This window comes from Saprolegnia diclina (assembly GCF_000281045.1).
Source record: "Saprolegnia diclina VS20 unplaced genomic scaffold supercont1.17, whole genome shotgun sequence".
Lineage (NCBI taxonomy): Eukaryota > Oomycota > Saprolegniomycetes > Saprolegniales > Saprolegniaceae > Saprolegnia > Saprolegnia diclina.
In genome coordinates, this window is record NW_008246084.1 from 612,069 (window position 1) to 625,795 (window position 13,727).

The window sequence follows — 13,727 nt, forward strand, 5'->3', positions numbered from 1 at the left end:
GGAGAGCAAGACAGCCGAACTCGCGTCGACGACGGCGCTTCTGGGCCAGTTCAAGGACAAGGTCAAGACGCTGATGGCGTCGCAGGCGTCGCTTGAAGCCCAAGTCGCGTCCGTGCACGACGAGAAGGAGTCGCTCGCGTCGAGTCATTCGTCGCTGAGCAGCTCCAAGGGTGCGCTGGAAGCCGAGCTGGCGGCTGCGACGGCGGCCCTCGCGGAGGCCAACGACGCCAAGACGACGCTCGCGACGCAGGTCGAGACGGTCACGGCGGCGCTGGCCGCCAAGGAAGCCGAGCTCACGTCTCTCCAAGCCATCCTTCCGCGCTTCAAGGACAAGGTCAAGGACCTCACCGCGTCCCAAAAGGCGATGGAGGCCCAGGTCGCGGCTGCGGTTGCTGAGAAGACGTCAATGGCCTCGGCCCATGCGGACGCGATCAAGTCGCTGCGGAGCTCCAAGGCCGATATGGCGGGTGAGCTGCAAGAGATGACGGCGCTCAAGGAGACGCTCAAGGGGCAGCTTCGCGCCATGTCCAAGGAAAAAGCGTCGATGCAGCACGCACTGCAGACCGAGATCGACGACCTTGCGTCCAAGGTCGCCAAGCTCGCGGCGATTGCAGAGGCGCACAGCACGTGTGGCACCGCCGTCCAAGACGCGCACGCGGCGCTCGCGGCTGCCAACGACGAGCTGGCGGCGGCACACGCGACTGTGGCGGAGCTCCAAGAGCAGGTGGCCGCGCTCTCGCTCTCGGAGCAGGCGTTGCACCAAGCGTTTGAGCAAGCCACGATGGAGACCAACGCCATGTCGCGCTCGCACGACGAAGCGGCGGCGGCGCTGACCGCGCTCCAGAGTCTCCACGGCCCGCTGGAAGCCGAGCTGCAAAGCATGACGTACAAGAACATGCAGCTCAAGCAGGACCTCGACGTCATGTCGGAGCAAGTGACGGCGCTCGAGCACATTTTGCAGTCCAAGGATGGCGCGCTCGATGTGTTCAAGGACCAGTGCAAAGCCGCCCAAGCCTCGCTCGCGACCGCGGAAGCGGCGCTGGCGGCGAAGGAGGCCGCGTTGGCCGAGACGGACGCGATCGTGGCGGCCAAGGACGCGCAGCTCGCCGAACTCGACGCGCTCTTGAGTGAAAGCGACGCGCTCATGGCCGAGCTCGACACGCTGCATGCCATGTCGCGCTCGCAGCGGTCGTCGCGTGCGAATGCGATCGCGCTGGACCCGACGACGATATCGCAAGAGTACAAGATCTTGGTCTCGGAGAACGACGCGCTCAGCGCAAGCCAGGAGAACCTGACGGAGATCGTGTCGACGCTCCAGGCACAGGCAGCGGTGCGGGCGACGACCGCCGACATCACGGACCGCTTCGTCGAAGGCCTCGTGTCCACACTGGGTCTCGAAGTCGACTTTCCGATCACAGAGACAAGCGTGCTCCAGGAGACGCTCGAGCAGCTCCAGGGCTACATTGGCATGATGTCGGAGGAAGCGGCGCACCACGCGCACGACCACGCAGCGTCGCTCACGACCGACACGTCGTGGCTCGACGCGATCCAGGAGGCCGACGAACTCAACGAGAACGCCGACGCCCTCCTCGACCAGGCCGAGCAGTCCAAGGCCAGCGCGCTCGAGGTCCACCACGCTCTTCTCGCGCTCGCCAAGACGCTTGTGCCGTTGGGTGCCAACGAACTCGAAGCCGCCGTCGACGCCGCGACCGACGACCTGCACGCCGCGCCGATGCTGCTCGCGGCCCTCCAGTCGACGCTGGATGCCGTCGTGGTGGACGTAGCGACGCTCGTGACAGCTTGCAACCACGTGCGTCCGCTCCCTCAACTGGCCGATGCGGGTGTGTGGGCGGCTGACGTCACGCGCGGGACGCTCGTCGACAAGGAACTTGAAGCGCGCGTGCTCTCGGCCGTGGCCCGCCGCTTCGGGGACGTCGGTGTCGCGATTGGCGACGTGAGCAACCTCTTGGCACTCGAATCGGTGCTCGTGTCGGACGCGATCGTGGCCGCATCCCAAGCGCGCGCACTCCAAGACGCCTCGTTCGTTGAAGCACTGGCGCCGTTCTTTGGTGTGCAGTCGCTGCAGGCGTCGATGCCGCAGATCCTCGCGATGCTGTCGGCGTCCTCGGCCCAGACCGAGACGCTGGCCGCGTTGTGCCACCGCGTGCGCGTCGCCCATGGCTTGCCGATGGTGACCGAGACGTACCCGACGACGCAAGCCGGCGTGCTGGCCCTCTGGGAAGATACAGCGCACGCGCTCGAGGAGGCGTCGTCGCCGCTCAAGACGCTCAACGCCTCGTCGATCAAGGGCGACGTCGACATGGAGCAGCTCCACGAGATCCTCCACCGCGTCGACGACCGCTGCGAAGCCCTCCACGGGCAGGCCGGCGATGACAAGGCCGCGGTGCTCGTTGATGTCCTCGGCGCCCTCGACCTCGCGCGCGAGTGCCAACGCGCGGCCATCACTGTGCTCGAGAAGCACAACCGCACGTGCACGGCGCGGACCCGCGTCCAGATCGCCATGCAGTGTGGCGTCCAACGCGCGTTCCTGCGCTGGAAGCACAAGACGCTACTGAGTGTCGCGGATGAGAAGCACGCGGCCGACCTTGTCAAGCTCAAGGAAGAGCATTTGGCGCAGCTCAAGCGCGTGCAAAAGCTCAACGCCGCCGAGCAAAAGCCGACAGACGCCAAGCCGGTCCCTGCGACGACACCTGTCAAGGCGACGGTGACGCCCAAACCCATTGTGCGCACCAAGTCGTCGACGTTCGACATGGCCAAGGTCAGCGCCAAGGCCGCCGAGGTCGTTGATCAGCTCACCAAGCGCCGCGAGTCGTCGACGGCGGCGCGCTTTGACCACTGGAAGCGACTCGCCGACGAGACGCACCGCCGCACGGCCAACCTCGAGACGTCGAGCGGGTCGGGCAGCCAGCAGTCGGCGCCCCGCGTCCAGGGCCGCCGCGACAGCCTCCCCAAGACGAGCCCCAACCGGTTCCACGTGGCCTTCAACTCGTCGGCGAGCCGTGGTCTCTTCCCGACGACGTCGACGACACCGACAGCGGCGCGCCCGCGGGTGTCGATGGGCCTGCCGTCGTACAGCTCGGTCAAGGACCAGTCGTCCACGGTCCAGAGTGCCGTGGACCGCATGAAAGACCAGAACGACCGCCTCGTGCGCAAGGTCGTGGCCGGTGCCCCGACCAAGAAGAAGACGACGACACCGTCGCCGTGACTGTGTGAATGTGTATACATGATGAACATAGCGTAGTTTGAGACGTACTAGGCATTTATAATAATAGTACACTGCATTTCGATTGTGTCTTCTTCTCTCGCAACGCAACCTCGGGTCCATCAACGCCCGGGTCTCCATCGAGCTGCCCCTCATTGTGTCGGGGCTATGGTCGAGCCATGCAAGCGTATCTTGCTCGTAGCTCAACTTTGGTCGTCTGCGTGGTCCGGATCAAAATGCAGGTGCTGGTAGGACGACGTATCAAAAGATTACATCGCCCAGTCGCCAAAGGGCTCGTCGGCCAGCGCTGCTAAATGCACTGTGCTAGACAACGTCCACGGGAGATACCCCTTGCTGCAGTAAATGCCACCACAGAGACGCACCAATGACCTCAAGGTCCGACGGCCGAGTCTCGATGTGAATACTAACGTCGCTCGACGCGACGACACGTCACGACGTCGTGGACATGTCCTTGACAACGGGCCACGTCACTCTACGCACAAATCGTATGACGACACCCGCTGGACGCAGGCCCTGCGCAAATGCAGAGGGTGCCAAAGCGCGTCGGTGTAGGGGTAGGGTCGGGGTAGGGTAACTCGGTGGACCCGAAACCCCACCTTGTGCATAAATACGGGTATCTTACGTAGTCTTTAACTGTGAGATAGGGCACATGACAGCAACGAAACAGGTTACGACGAATGCACGAGGGCCGGCGGGGGGTTGTGCGACGCGGCCTTCTCAGCGAGCATGCTGTACACGTAGTCGACCGCGACGCCGCTGTACGACTTGCGGAGCGCGTCTTCGAGCGACCGAGCGGCTTCGGACGCGGCCGGTGGGTTGGCGACCGCAGACGTGGGCGGAAACTGCAGCGACTCGCCGAAAAATGGTGTCTTGGTCGGCGGCCGCGCGACCATCTTAGCAGCAGTCGACGTCGACGACGACGCAGCGTGCTTGGGCGTCGTGGCGAACCCGCCTCTCGGCGTCTTGGGCGTCTGCGGCAGGTACGAAAGGTCGAGTTTGACGTCCTTGCTGCTCTCCTTGCGCGCGAGCTTGGTGCCAAACGTCGTCGGTGTCTGCGCCGTCGACTGCTGGGGTGTCGACGGAAACTGCTGGCTCGTCGACGGTGCGGGCGACGCGGCGGCCGACGACGTGGCCGTCGTTGGGGTCTTTGGAAGGTAGCTCAGGTCCACGGGCGCAAGCCCGCGGCGCGAGCCAAGGGGCGACGGGTCCTTGGCGCGCGGGCGGGACCAGGACGCTGCACGAGGCAGCGGCGCCGGCATCATGTTGGTCGGTGGCACCGGCTGCGAGTAGTGGCGGTTGTACTCGGTCGTAGCGGATCGGTACGAGGTGTTGGAGAAGGTCGAGCCCGCCGAGGCCGTCGAGTACGCCGACGGCGTGCTCGGTCCATTCGGGTTGTACAGGTCGTACATGTTCATCTCGTTGTACGCTTGCGTCGCCGACGAGTTTGCCGAGAGGAGCGAGAGTTCCGTGAGGTGGTCCGAGTGCTCATTCTCGTTCGTCGTCACGCCAATGTTGCAAATCGAGCAAATCCGAATCTTCTTGATCGTTGTCCCCGGCACGTCGGCCGACCGGTGGAGGCTGCACTTGGAGCAGATCACTTCGCCGCACGCGCGGCAGTGGTGTCGGTGTCGGAAGAGCCCAAAGCCGCGGCCGCAGAGGGTGCAGCTCGACCGCGTTGACGCCGGGACCCACTGCGACTTGTCGAGGAGCGTGCAGGTGGTCATTTGGAGCTTGTCGACGATGCGCTTGAGCTGCACCATGCTCGTCACGACGTCTTGCTCGGCAATCTTGTACGACAGATTCGACGGACAGTACCCGTTCGGGTCAAACCGCACAACGTGGTGCATGCGTGCCATCTTGGCCTCGGCCGCGTCCATCTGGTAGATGAAGCCGGCGAGGAGCTTCCCGCGGACAAAGCCATGCGACGCCTCGAGCGACGGGCACTCGGGCAAGTCGATCGAGCTCAGGACGCGTACAAACATGTCGTTGCCGCGCGCGTCGACGATGCGGTCGAGGACTTCGAGCACGCAGTAGTCGCGGTTGGTCACCATCATGCTCGACGACTTGGTCGCATACCACTTGATGCCGACGTACCGATACGGGTTCGCTGCGGTCCGTGGCACAATGCTCTGGAGCACGGCGGCGTCGACCACGCGCGGGTTGAGCTTCTTCATGAGGCGGCGGAAGAGGCCGTCGTCGTGGGCTGAGAACGCCCGGGCAATGTCGTCGAGCGACGCTTGGAGCGAGCTCTTGCAGCCGACCTCGGCGATGTTGCTCTTGCTGACGTTGGGCGCGAGGCGCGGCTTGGCGGTAAAGTTGCGGTAGACGGCCACGCCCTTCTTCTCGTGCACCGGGACCCACGAGTTTTTGTGAAAGTCCGAGAGCGCAAACACCTTGCGGATCGCCGACTCGGCGTACTCGGCGTACTGGAGGCGCTCGGCCTCGGTCATGTTGCTCATGTTAAAGTAGCCTCTCGGCAGCGGCAACGACGCCATCGGACTCGGCGAATGCGGAAATGACAGGAGCTTGGTCGGTCGAGCCACGAGAGCCGGACTGCTACACGCGCGTCATTACACCCCAACTGTCTTTTCCAATCCCAAACTCAAAACGCACGCTCAATCGCTTCAAAGACCAAGTGTACAAACTCAATTTCCAAGTGTTTTGAGATTCAGGCCACAGCGTCTGATCGGCAGCTGCGTGCTCATGACGCGCCGCCGCCGACGTTGGCCGTGTCGAGGACATATATATTTAGTAGAAGAGTATATATTTGACGAGTCGATGCTCGGTGAGTTAGCGCTGTGGAGCTGGTGGGGAGTACCGATAGAACGCTGGAAGCGGCGACCACATACGCGGATACACTGTACGAAAAGCACTTGGTCGTGTGGCGCCAGTCGACGTCGCTGAGTCCGCAACGCCCACTCTTGCTTGCCGCTCCCTCTCCGTGTGCCGAGTCGTCGACGGTCGAGACGAGACTCGGACGGTCCCAGGCTGGGTTTGTCGCCGGTGCTACAGTCTTGGCTGCTGCCTTGTCTAGACCGTCGTTCAGAGCACAAATACTCGCGCTTGGGTCACCCAGCGTCGCAGCGACTTGAAAATTCGATACATTTTTCAACGCCGTTCGATTTGGCGAGATATACAGTGTCGTGATGGACTGGAAAAATGTGAAGTGCCGGATCCCACAAGTCGCATGGTCCGATACTACTACGCAACACTGCATGGCTGAGCTCTGTCGCCTCGCAGCGCTGCAACAACGAGGCATCGGCATTACGACTCGTGTGTATGCGTCGTAGACACGCGGTCGTCACTCTGGTTCGCGCGACACTCGATAACCTGGCGCCAAGACGTCCTAGTATAACGACGTACTAATAGTACGACCTTGTAATGCGAATGTGAAGTAGACGGATGAGCACACGGACAAGCCAACCATGTACTCACGGCGTTGGTCGGATGCCTGGCTACGCAGTTACACTGTCTGATACTGGAGTGGCCGCGGGCTGTAATTCTAGACAGGCACCCCGGGCTCGACGGTACTGATTCGCGGCTTCCTGTGCCGTGCACCGTTCCCGCAACTTGCTCGGAACGCGCGCTGGACAATTGTGTCCAAATTAACCGCGGTGTCGACCACAGTGTCATGACCGTTGACTACCCCGGAATAGCAACGTAGAACTTTGGCTCCTTTGGCAGCGTATGGCAACTAGCGCTCAATGTGACTCGGGCGAGACGACAACGTCGTTGCAAGTGTCATCTTGTTTGCATTTAGCAGGCGGTTGTCGTTATAGCTTGCGTGCGACAAGCTGTCGAAAGGCGACGTTGCGGCGTGCCTCTTCTGTCGTCGCGAGCGCCAGAAGGGTCTCGAGGTCTTCGCCGAGCGTGTCGACGTCGGCGGCGCGGAGTTGGCGCAGAATGCGCGTCGCAAAGCGCGATGTGGTCGTCGACCCGTGCCACTGGCGTTCGAGCCCGCTCACCACCTTCTCGAGCAACTCGTAAAGGCCGACGCTAAAATGCGTAAAATATCGCTCCCGCGACGCCTCGTACAGCGCCCTAACACCACGTGCAGCTGGACCTCGATGCGAATGAGCTTAACGTACACTGCGCGCTCAAGGTCGCAGTACCATATTGGCTTGACGTCGATATGAGGTCGCTTTGGGGACCGCGCAGCGATGGTTTTGGCCCGCTCGAGAATCCACGCAACGCGATCGTCGTCGTCGCTGGTCGCTGGTGGAAGTACCAGTGGCGCGTCCACCGCTGTGGTAACGTGCTCCAACGGTAGATCGCGACGGGGTGGTGGCACATAGCCCCCGACGCGCTCGTAGGTGCGAAAGGCGTGGACGACCAAGAGGAGCCAGCCCCGTGGCGTCTTGCAACGTCGGTGATACCACCGCTGGAGCTTCGTGGCCGTACGCTCGTGCCGCCGAAAGTCCGTCGCTGGGTACTGCTCGGGGCTTATGCGTCGAATCAAGTCGCGCACGGAAGCGTCGTACTGGCTTGTGGAGGTCAAAGCTGCGGTGATCACGCGCCGTACGAGCGAGCTATCGGGATTTGGCGACGCGACGAGCGTTTGCAAAAGCAACAACATCGCAGGAGGTGCCAAAGACGTTGCACAGGTCCGAAGATGGCCCGGTACCGGGTCGAACGGCGGGCCCAGGACGTGCAAAAGTAGGTGCGCGCTGATAGCGTGACAGCCTCGCGTCGACAGCTCCGTGGCCAAGGCGACCCAGAACCCGGCGTCACTGGGCGGCAACGTCGTCTTGCATCGTTCGATCGCGGCGAGCATCGTTTTGGCCCTTTTCTTGTCGCCCGCATGAGCATGGCACAACGCCTATGAGGAACACGAGAGACGGAAGGCTGTTTGTTGCTTCAGTATACCATCAGTGCATGGAGGTAGGGTCGACAGAGAGGTAGTGGCGGTGTCTCGACGAGCGTCTACAAGCGCGATCGATGAGATTCCATACCAGTCGATAGTACTCGAACCAGGAGGAACTGGAGTGCGCTGCTGTGTTCGTGGGTCATGTAGAGCACCAGCGCCGCATTGAGAAGCGTAACTTGATAGAGAGGCTCCCACTCAGACGTGGCTAGAATGGCCTGCTTCGCTAACGTCACTGCACCAACGTCGTCGTTGTCAGCGATGAATGCACTAGCTCCTCGTCATGTCTGATTGCGCGGGGGAGTAGAAAGCGTACCTGGCCATCGGGACAAGCAGGCGTGGCGGAAGCGCGGTGATGGCGGCACCCCGCCATAGAGTTGCCATTTGCTTGAGAAAATAGCCATCGCGTCGATAGATGCCTTCGTTCCAGTGACGTCGAGAGAGCTCGTCGAGGCGACCGACGTCCACTGTGCCTGCGATCATGTCGCTTCATAAAGATCCAATACGACACATCTGATTGGCCCATTCAAACAGCTCTTTGGCAGTAGTTCAAGATGGCTGAGCAAGCGCAGGGATTCTGGGCTGGCTACAAGGGGCGACGCGAGCTGTACACGGTACACGGTACACGGTCGCGGTACACGGTAGACGACGCCGTAGCTGACGCCACCGAGGCCCAGCAGTCGCGAGTTCGTGTCGCAATGATCGCGTACATCGACAGGTCGTTGGATCCAGACACTCTTCCCATCCGCTTCTTCCGACCAGCTTTCAAGACGGGACATCCGATAAGATCTTGGTACGTGCAGTCCGCCAGGAGTGGGAGGCGGGTGCAGAACCAGGCGAGCGAGATGCGGTACGCGCACCACATGTGTTGAGCCAGCTTGTCGAGCCGATTACATGACGGAGAGGAACATCACTTTGGCCATGCAGCACGCTTGCCGCAGCCAAGCAACCCTCAGCACCTTCGATTGTTGCTTGTTTGGTCCCAGCAAGTACTGTACCAGTAGTGGCAGCGACGTCCCGGTACACTACTCGTTCATATTGCAAGTGCATTTTGATAGTACGAAGAACTTGTATTCACGTCCAAAGCTATTTTGCTGGGTACCCTTCGTCCCAGCTACCCAACGAGCTTGACGACGACCAGAGATATGGCATCGAGACGCGGCCATGGTTTGCGTCGGGCACGTCTGCGTACACGTCCATCGTGTGATGGATATCCCGCATCGCTGACCACGGACGCCGCACAAACACCTTGCCACACACTGTGAACTGGTACCCGCGGTAGAACCGATCTGACGAGTTGGTGCGCACGAGCAGCATCAAGACAAGGCCGGCGAGCGAGAGATACCAGAACAGCAGCACTTGACGGCCAATCACCGCCGTCGAGTCGACGCCAAATGCAAGCAAAATGCCTTGGCCGACCACCCACAGCAGCGACGAGAGGCCGTACATGGTGCCGACGTGGTAGACGCCAAACATGTCGGCGAGGAAGCACACGAGCAGCGCCGCGCCAGAGTTGGAGGCAAACGCCAGCAGATACAAGAGCCGCTCGACCGACGCAAAGTCCGTCATCTGATTCGACGAAAAGTACACTATGGGCAGCGCCACGCACTGCACCAGTAGCAGCACCAAGAAGCAGCCTTTCCGAACGAACGCCGGGTTGCCGTACAGCAGCCGGATGCAAATGTCCGAGAGGATCGGCATCACGAGCCGGCCCGCGAGGTCGGCAGCCACACCACGGAGCCGAACGGCGTCGGCGGCCGCATCCGAGATGTGGTACACGTCGCTGAGGAAGTCCGAGCGGACTTGGATCGCGGTCATCTCGTTATAAAACAAGCCCACGGTCGAATTGGAGATGAGCGCGAGGAGGAGAAACGCAAAGTCGGTCGAGAAGATGCACTGCAGCAGCGACAGAGCCTTGACTTGCTCGTGGTACCGACGGTCCGTGCCCTCGACGAGCGAGCTGCTGTGCCGCGCAATCGCCTTGTAGTTGACGAGCGTCATGCCCACATGCAGAAACTCATCTTGGACGAGGCTCGCGCTCGGGGCCTTGGCGCACGGAATGCAGTGCATGTCGTGGCCGCGGACGCTAAAGTCTCTTGGCGGCAGGCGAATGATGAGCGTCGCCAGCGAGAGCGTCGAGAGAAGCACCGCGAGGAGGATCCAAAAGAGGTACTGGAACGTCGCGTCCGTGCCATCGAGGAGCGACTCGAAGAGCAGACCCCAAACGTGTTTGCCAAGACCAAAGCCAAAGAGACAAATACCGGCGACGGCACCGCGGGCGTCCGGTGCCCACTTGAGCGCGGTCGAGATGGAAGCAAGCACGATCGCAGCAAAGGCCATGCCACCCAAACACGTCCTACACAGTCATGGTTAGGATGTCAACGTCGATGACGTCGATGCTACGCACCCAATAGGCAGCAGTGGCCATATGCGCAGCAAGGACGCAATCTGTCCGGTCAAGAGTCCAACGGCCATGACGCAAGTGCTGATAGCAAGCGAGAAGCGCGGCCCCTTGCGTTCGACGAGCGGTCCGAGAAGCGTTTGCGCGAGGACGCTGAGGATGCCTGTGAGGACGATCGCGTTTCGCGCGTTGGGGCTGTTTTCTGGAAAGCGAAAGTAGGCGTTGATCGGGCCAGCGACCGACGAGATGGCGTAGATGGAGCCGGCGACGAATTGCAGCAGCAGCGCCGCGACAAAGATATAGCCGCGGTGAAAGCGGAGGCAGCAGTAGCGCGGCGCTAAGAGATGCGTACTGTAGAGCGGCCAGTAGAAGACGTAGCGCTCCGCCTGCACGGCGTACGCCGATTGCGGATCGAGCGCCAGCGTCCAGTACGCTCGAAACATCCAAAAATATAAAGTCCGCCTGACATCGATCCAAAGTGATCGGTGAGAAAACCCAGGTGTGCATTACACACCTATATGGAGATCGCTGTGGGAATGGTGTTTTTCGCGAAATATATGTGGGATTCATGCTTTCGCACGCTGTTTCACACGCTTTTACACATTGTACACATTGTTTACATGTGTGTTTTGGTGGAAGTCGCATGGATGCGTGCGTTGACCAGCTGTTCCCGACGTTGCCGCCATTCGTTGTCAGCATTGACGTAACAAAGTGATAGTGGCAGTTCCCAGCCATTCGATGGTCAGCAACCCTCCAGTTGAAGGCTTCGCGGTCGCCCTCTGCGTCTGAACATTCGTCTGAGCGAGGATTCGGTGTACACAAGCACTTGTGAGCGAGTGTATCTTTGCCACCAAACGCTGGCGAAGGCGAACGAACATCTCATCGCCTTCTTCCCGAACAAGTCGACGTGAGTGCTTTCTGGGCGTTGGATACCTTTTCTTTTCGAGTCACGTGATGTTGACTAACTTTTTTTCGGGATGACGACTTGTCTTTTATTTCGGGACATTGGGATATTATCGCAGTACTGCTGGCGCCAAATATAAGTACAAACGCGCCCCATCCCAGCAGACAACATGGTATGCTGTGACGGTACTTCTTAGAGACAACTTCGGCTTCCAAGTCCGAAACTGCACGACACCTGTACTTCAACAAGCGTGTTGGCCAGTGCCGGGCGAGGCGTTTGCTTTGCGAATGTGGACTACATTCGGAAATGGCTCGAGCTGATCTGCACGCGGCGCCGTGATTGCATGGTCGCCGAGCGATTCTAACACTACTATATTACTCGACAACACCTACTATAGTTATAACGAGTCGTCGTCGTCGTCGCCGTCAAGTGAGAGCGACGGCCACAGGTACGGCATGGACGTTCGCATCACTTCAATGCCGTCGGGCACGTCCGTATAGAGATCCCACGTTCCTTGGCGGTGCGGCTGCCACGACTTCCGCGGTCGCTGCACCACGACTTTGCCGCACACTGTAAACCGGTAGCCGCGGTAGAACCGGTCGGCCGAGTCGGTGCGCACAAAGAGCAGTGCGACAAGTCCGATGAGCGAGAGCCACCAGAGGAGCTGCACCTGAAATGCCAGCGCCGCCACGTTCTTGGCGGTTGTGACGACAAGCAGGCCTTGGCCAATGGCCCACGTCATCGACGAGAGGCCATACATGGTGCCGACGTGGTAAACACCAAACATGTCGGTGAGAAGACAGACAATCAGCGACGCGCCAGCGTTCGAAGCGAACTGAAGCACGTAAAGCAGCCACTCGACATGCGCAAACTGCGTCATCTTGTCCGACTCGAGGTACGCAGCAGGAATCGCAATGCACTGCAGCAGCACGAGACCCGTCAAGCAGACCTTTCGGACGGCCGCGGGGTTGGCATAGAAGACGCGAATGCCAACGTCCGAGAGAATCGCCGGTACGAGGCGGCCAAGGAGGTCGACGATCAACCCGTGCAGGCGCAGCGTCTTGACAGCGTCGTCCGAGAGGCTGTAAATGTCTTGTAGTGGACAGCGCAAGGTCGCCACCGCCGTCATGTTGTTGTAGAACAAGCCGACGATGCAGTTGGCCGTGAGCGCAACCAAGAGGCAGACAAAGTCGGCCGAGAAGATGCACTGGGGCAATGACATGGCCTTGACTTGTTCGTGGTACCGTCGGTCGGTACCCTCAACAAACGAGTTGCTCCGGCGCGTGACCGCGTTGTAGTTGACAAGCGTCATGCCAATACGGAGGTACTCGTCTTGGACGAGGTCGACACTCGGAGCTTTCATGGACGGAATGCAGTGCATGTCGTAGCCGGCGACGCTAAAGTCGGGCGGCGGCGTTCGCACGAGCAGCGTCGCAACGGCCATCGTCGGTACGAGCGTCAGGAGGAGGAGTACAAAGGTGTACTTGAGGTCCATTCCGGCGGCATTTGTCACGTGATTGTACAGCGAAGCCCAGAGCTGCTTGCCGACACCAAACCCGACGAGGCAAAAACCGGCCACCGAGCCTCTTGCGTCCGGACACCACTTCATCGCGACCGAAATCGACAGAATCATGATGGCGCTAAACGCCATGGCCACGACAAGCATCCTAGCACGCAGCGCTTAGCCCCGATCGCTTTATCGACAAAATAGCGTACGCCACGTAAAAGAGAATCCAAGACAGTAGCGACACGGCGAGCAGCGACGCGCTGAGACCGAGCGTGAGAACGAGTGTCGCGATCGCCATGCTCCAGCGCGGCCCTTGGCGCTCAAAAAGCGGACCGAGGAGCGCTTGTGCGAGGATGCTGAGCACGCCGGCCACGAGGATGAGCTGGACGGCGCGGGCGTCACTGGTCGGGAAGCCGAAATAGTGATTGATCGGGTCGGGCAGCGCCATGAACGCGTAGAGCGACCCCGAGCAAAACTGAACGAGGAAGATCGCACTGAAGAGGTGCAGCCGGTGGAAGAGGAGACAGGTGTGGCGCGGGAAGCGAAGGACATTGGAGGTGAGCGGCCAAAAGAAGACGTAGCGCTCGGCGTCAACCTCGTAGCACGACTTGGGCGATAGTGTGATGGTCCAGTACATTCCAAAGTGACGGCTGGGTCGGATATTGGAGCCATTTTTGTCTGAACCCAAACATGATGGAGCGATCACCTGCCGTTGAATATGCCACATCTGAACGCTCCTGGTGCAATCTGGATGATGGGCATGTGACCTCCCACCTTGAATGTGGTAACGGTTTATGACCAGATGTC

General features: G+C 60.6%; 5 protein-coding genes across 5 annotated transcripts in view; 1 reads left to right on the forward strand and 4 right to left on the reverse strand.

The window, feature by feature from the left end:
* SDRG_06436 (hypothetical protein) overlaps positions 1 to 3,226 on the forward strand; it is a gene marked incomplete at both ends in the record, with an annotated part of 8,044 nt that extends 4,818 nt beyond the window's left edge. The window contains one exon of the mRNA XM_008612215.1: positions 86 to 3,226. Within this exon, the coding sequence (XP_008610437.1) occupies positions 86 to 3,226 (3,141 nt within the window). The remainder of the gene's footprint in view (positions 1 to 85) is intronic.
* A 594-nt stretch (positions 3,227 to 3,820) lies between these two features.
* SDRG_06437 (hypothetical protein) lies at positions 3,821 to 5,811 on the reverse strand. The gene has a single exon (XM_008612216.1). The coding sequence runs from the start codon at positions 5,737 to 5,739 to the stop codon at positions 3,913 to 3,915; it is 1,827 nt and encodes a 608-aa protein (XP_008610438.1). The 5' UTR covers positions 5,740 to 5,811; the 3' UTR covers positions 3,821 to 3,912.
* Positions 5,812 to 6,998: 1,187 nt separating this feature from the next.
* SDRG_06438 (hypothetical protein) lies at positions 6,999 to 8,596 on the reverse strand. Its single transcript, XM_008612217.1, has 5 exons — positions 8,425 to 8,596; positions 8,216 to 8,378; positions 8,111 to 8,167; positions 7,333 to 8,063; positions 6,999 to 7,285 (listed from the first exon to the last, which is right to left on the reverse strand). The coding sequence occupies exons 1-5, from the start codon at positions 8,589 to 8,591 to the stop codon at positions 7,018 to 7,020; spliced, it is 1,386 nt and encodes a 461-aa protein (XP_008610439.1). The 5' UTR covers positions 8,592 to 8,596; the 3' UTR covers positions 6,999 to 7,017.
* A 545-nt stretch (positions 8,597 to 9,141) lies between these two features.
* SDRG_06439 (hypothetical protein) lies at positions 9,142 to 10,977 on the reverse strand. The gene is made up of 2 exons (XM_008612218.1): positions 10,516 to 10,977; positions 9,142 to 10,464 (listed from the first exon to the last, which is right to left on the reverse strand). The coding sequence occupies exons 1-2, from the start codon at positions 10,950 to 10,952 to the stop codon at positions 9,195 to 9,197; spliced, it is 1,707 nt and encodes a 568-aa protein (XP_008610440.1). The 5' UTR covers positions 10,953 to 10,977; the 3' UTR covers positions 9,142 to 9,194.
* Positions 10,978 to 11,737: 760 nt separating this feature from the next.
* SDRG_06440 (hypothetical protein) lies at positions 11,738 to 13,557 on the reverse strand (the record flags this gene model as incomplete). The annotated part of the gene is made up of 2 exons (XM_008612219.1): positions 11,738 to 13,080; positions 13,130 to 13,557. The coding sequence occupies 2 exons, from the start codon at positions 13,555 to 13,557 to the stop codon at positions 11,811 to 11,813; spliced, it is 1,698 nt and encodes a 565-aa protein (XP_008610441.1). The 3' UTR covers positions 11,738 to 11,810.
* Between the last annotated feature and the right edge of the window lie 170 nt (positions 13,558 to 13,727).

Coding starts and splice junctions, on each gene's coding strand:
- SDRG_06438 (XM_008612217.1), bottom strand. CDS start 8,591: ATGATCGCAGGCACAGTGGACGTCGGTCGCCTCGACGAGCTCTCTCGA. Junction 8,168..8,215: donor GCGCACTCCAGTTCCTCCTG/GTTCGAGTACTA, acceptor TCGCGCTTGTAG/ACGCTCGTCGAGACACCGCC. Junction 8,064..8,110: donor CCTACCTCCATGCACTGATG/GTATACTGAAGC, acceptor TGTTCCTCATAG/GCGTTGTGCCATGCTCATGC.
- SDRG_06437 (XM_008612216.1), bottom strand. CDS start 5,739: ATGGCGTCGTTGCCGCTGCCGAGAGGCTACTTTAACATGAGCAACATG.
- SDRG_06439 (XM_008612218.1), bottom strand. CDS start 10,952: ATGTTTCGAGCGTACTGGACGCTGGCGCTCGATCCGCAATCGGCGTAC. Junction 10,465..10,515: donor TGGCCACTGCTGCCTATTGG/GTGCGTAGCATC, acceptor ATGACTGTGTAG/GACGTGTTTGGGTGGCATGG.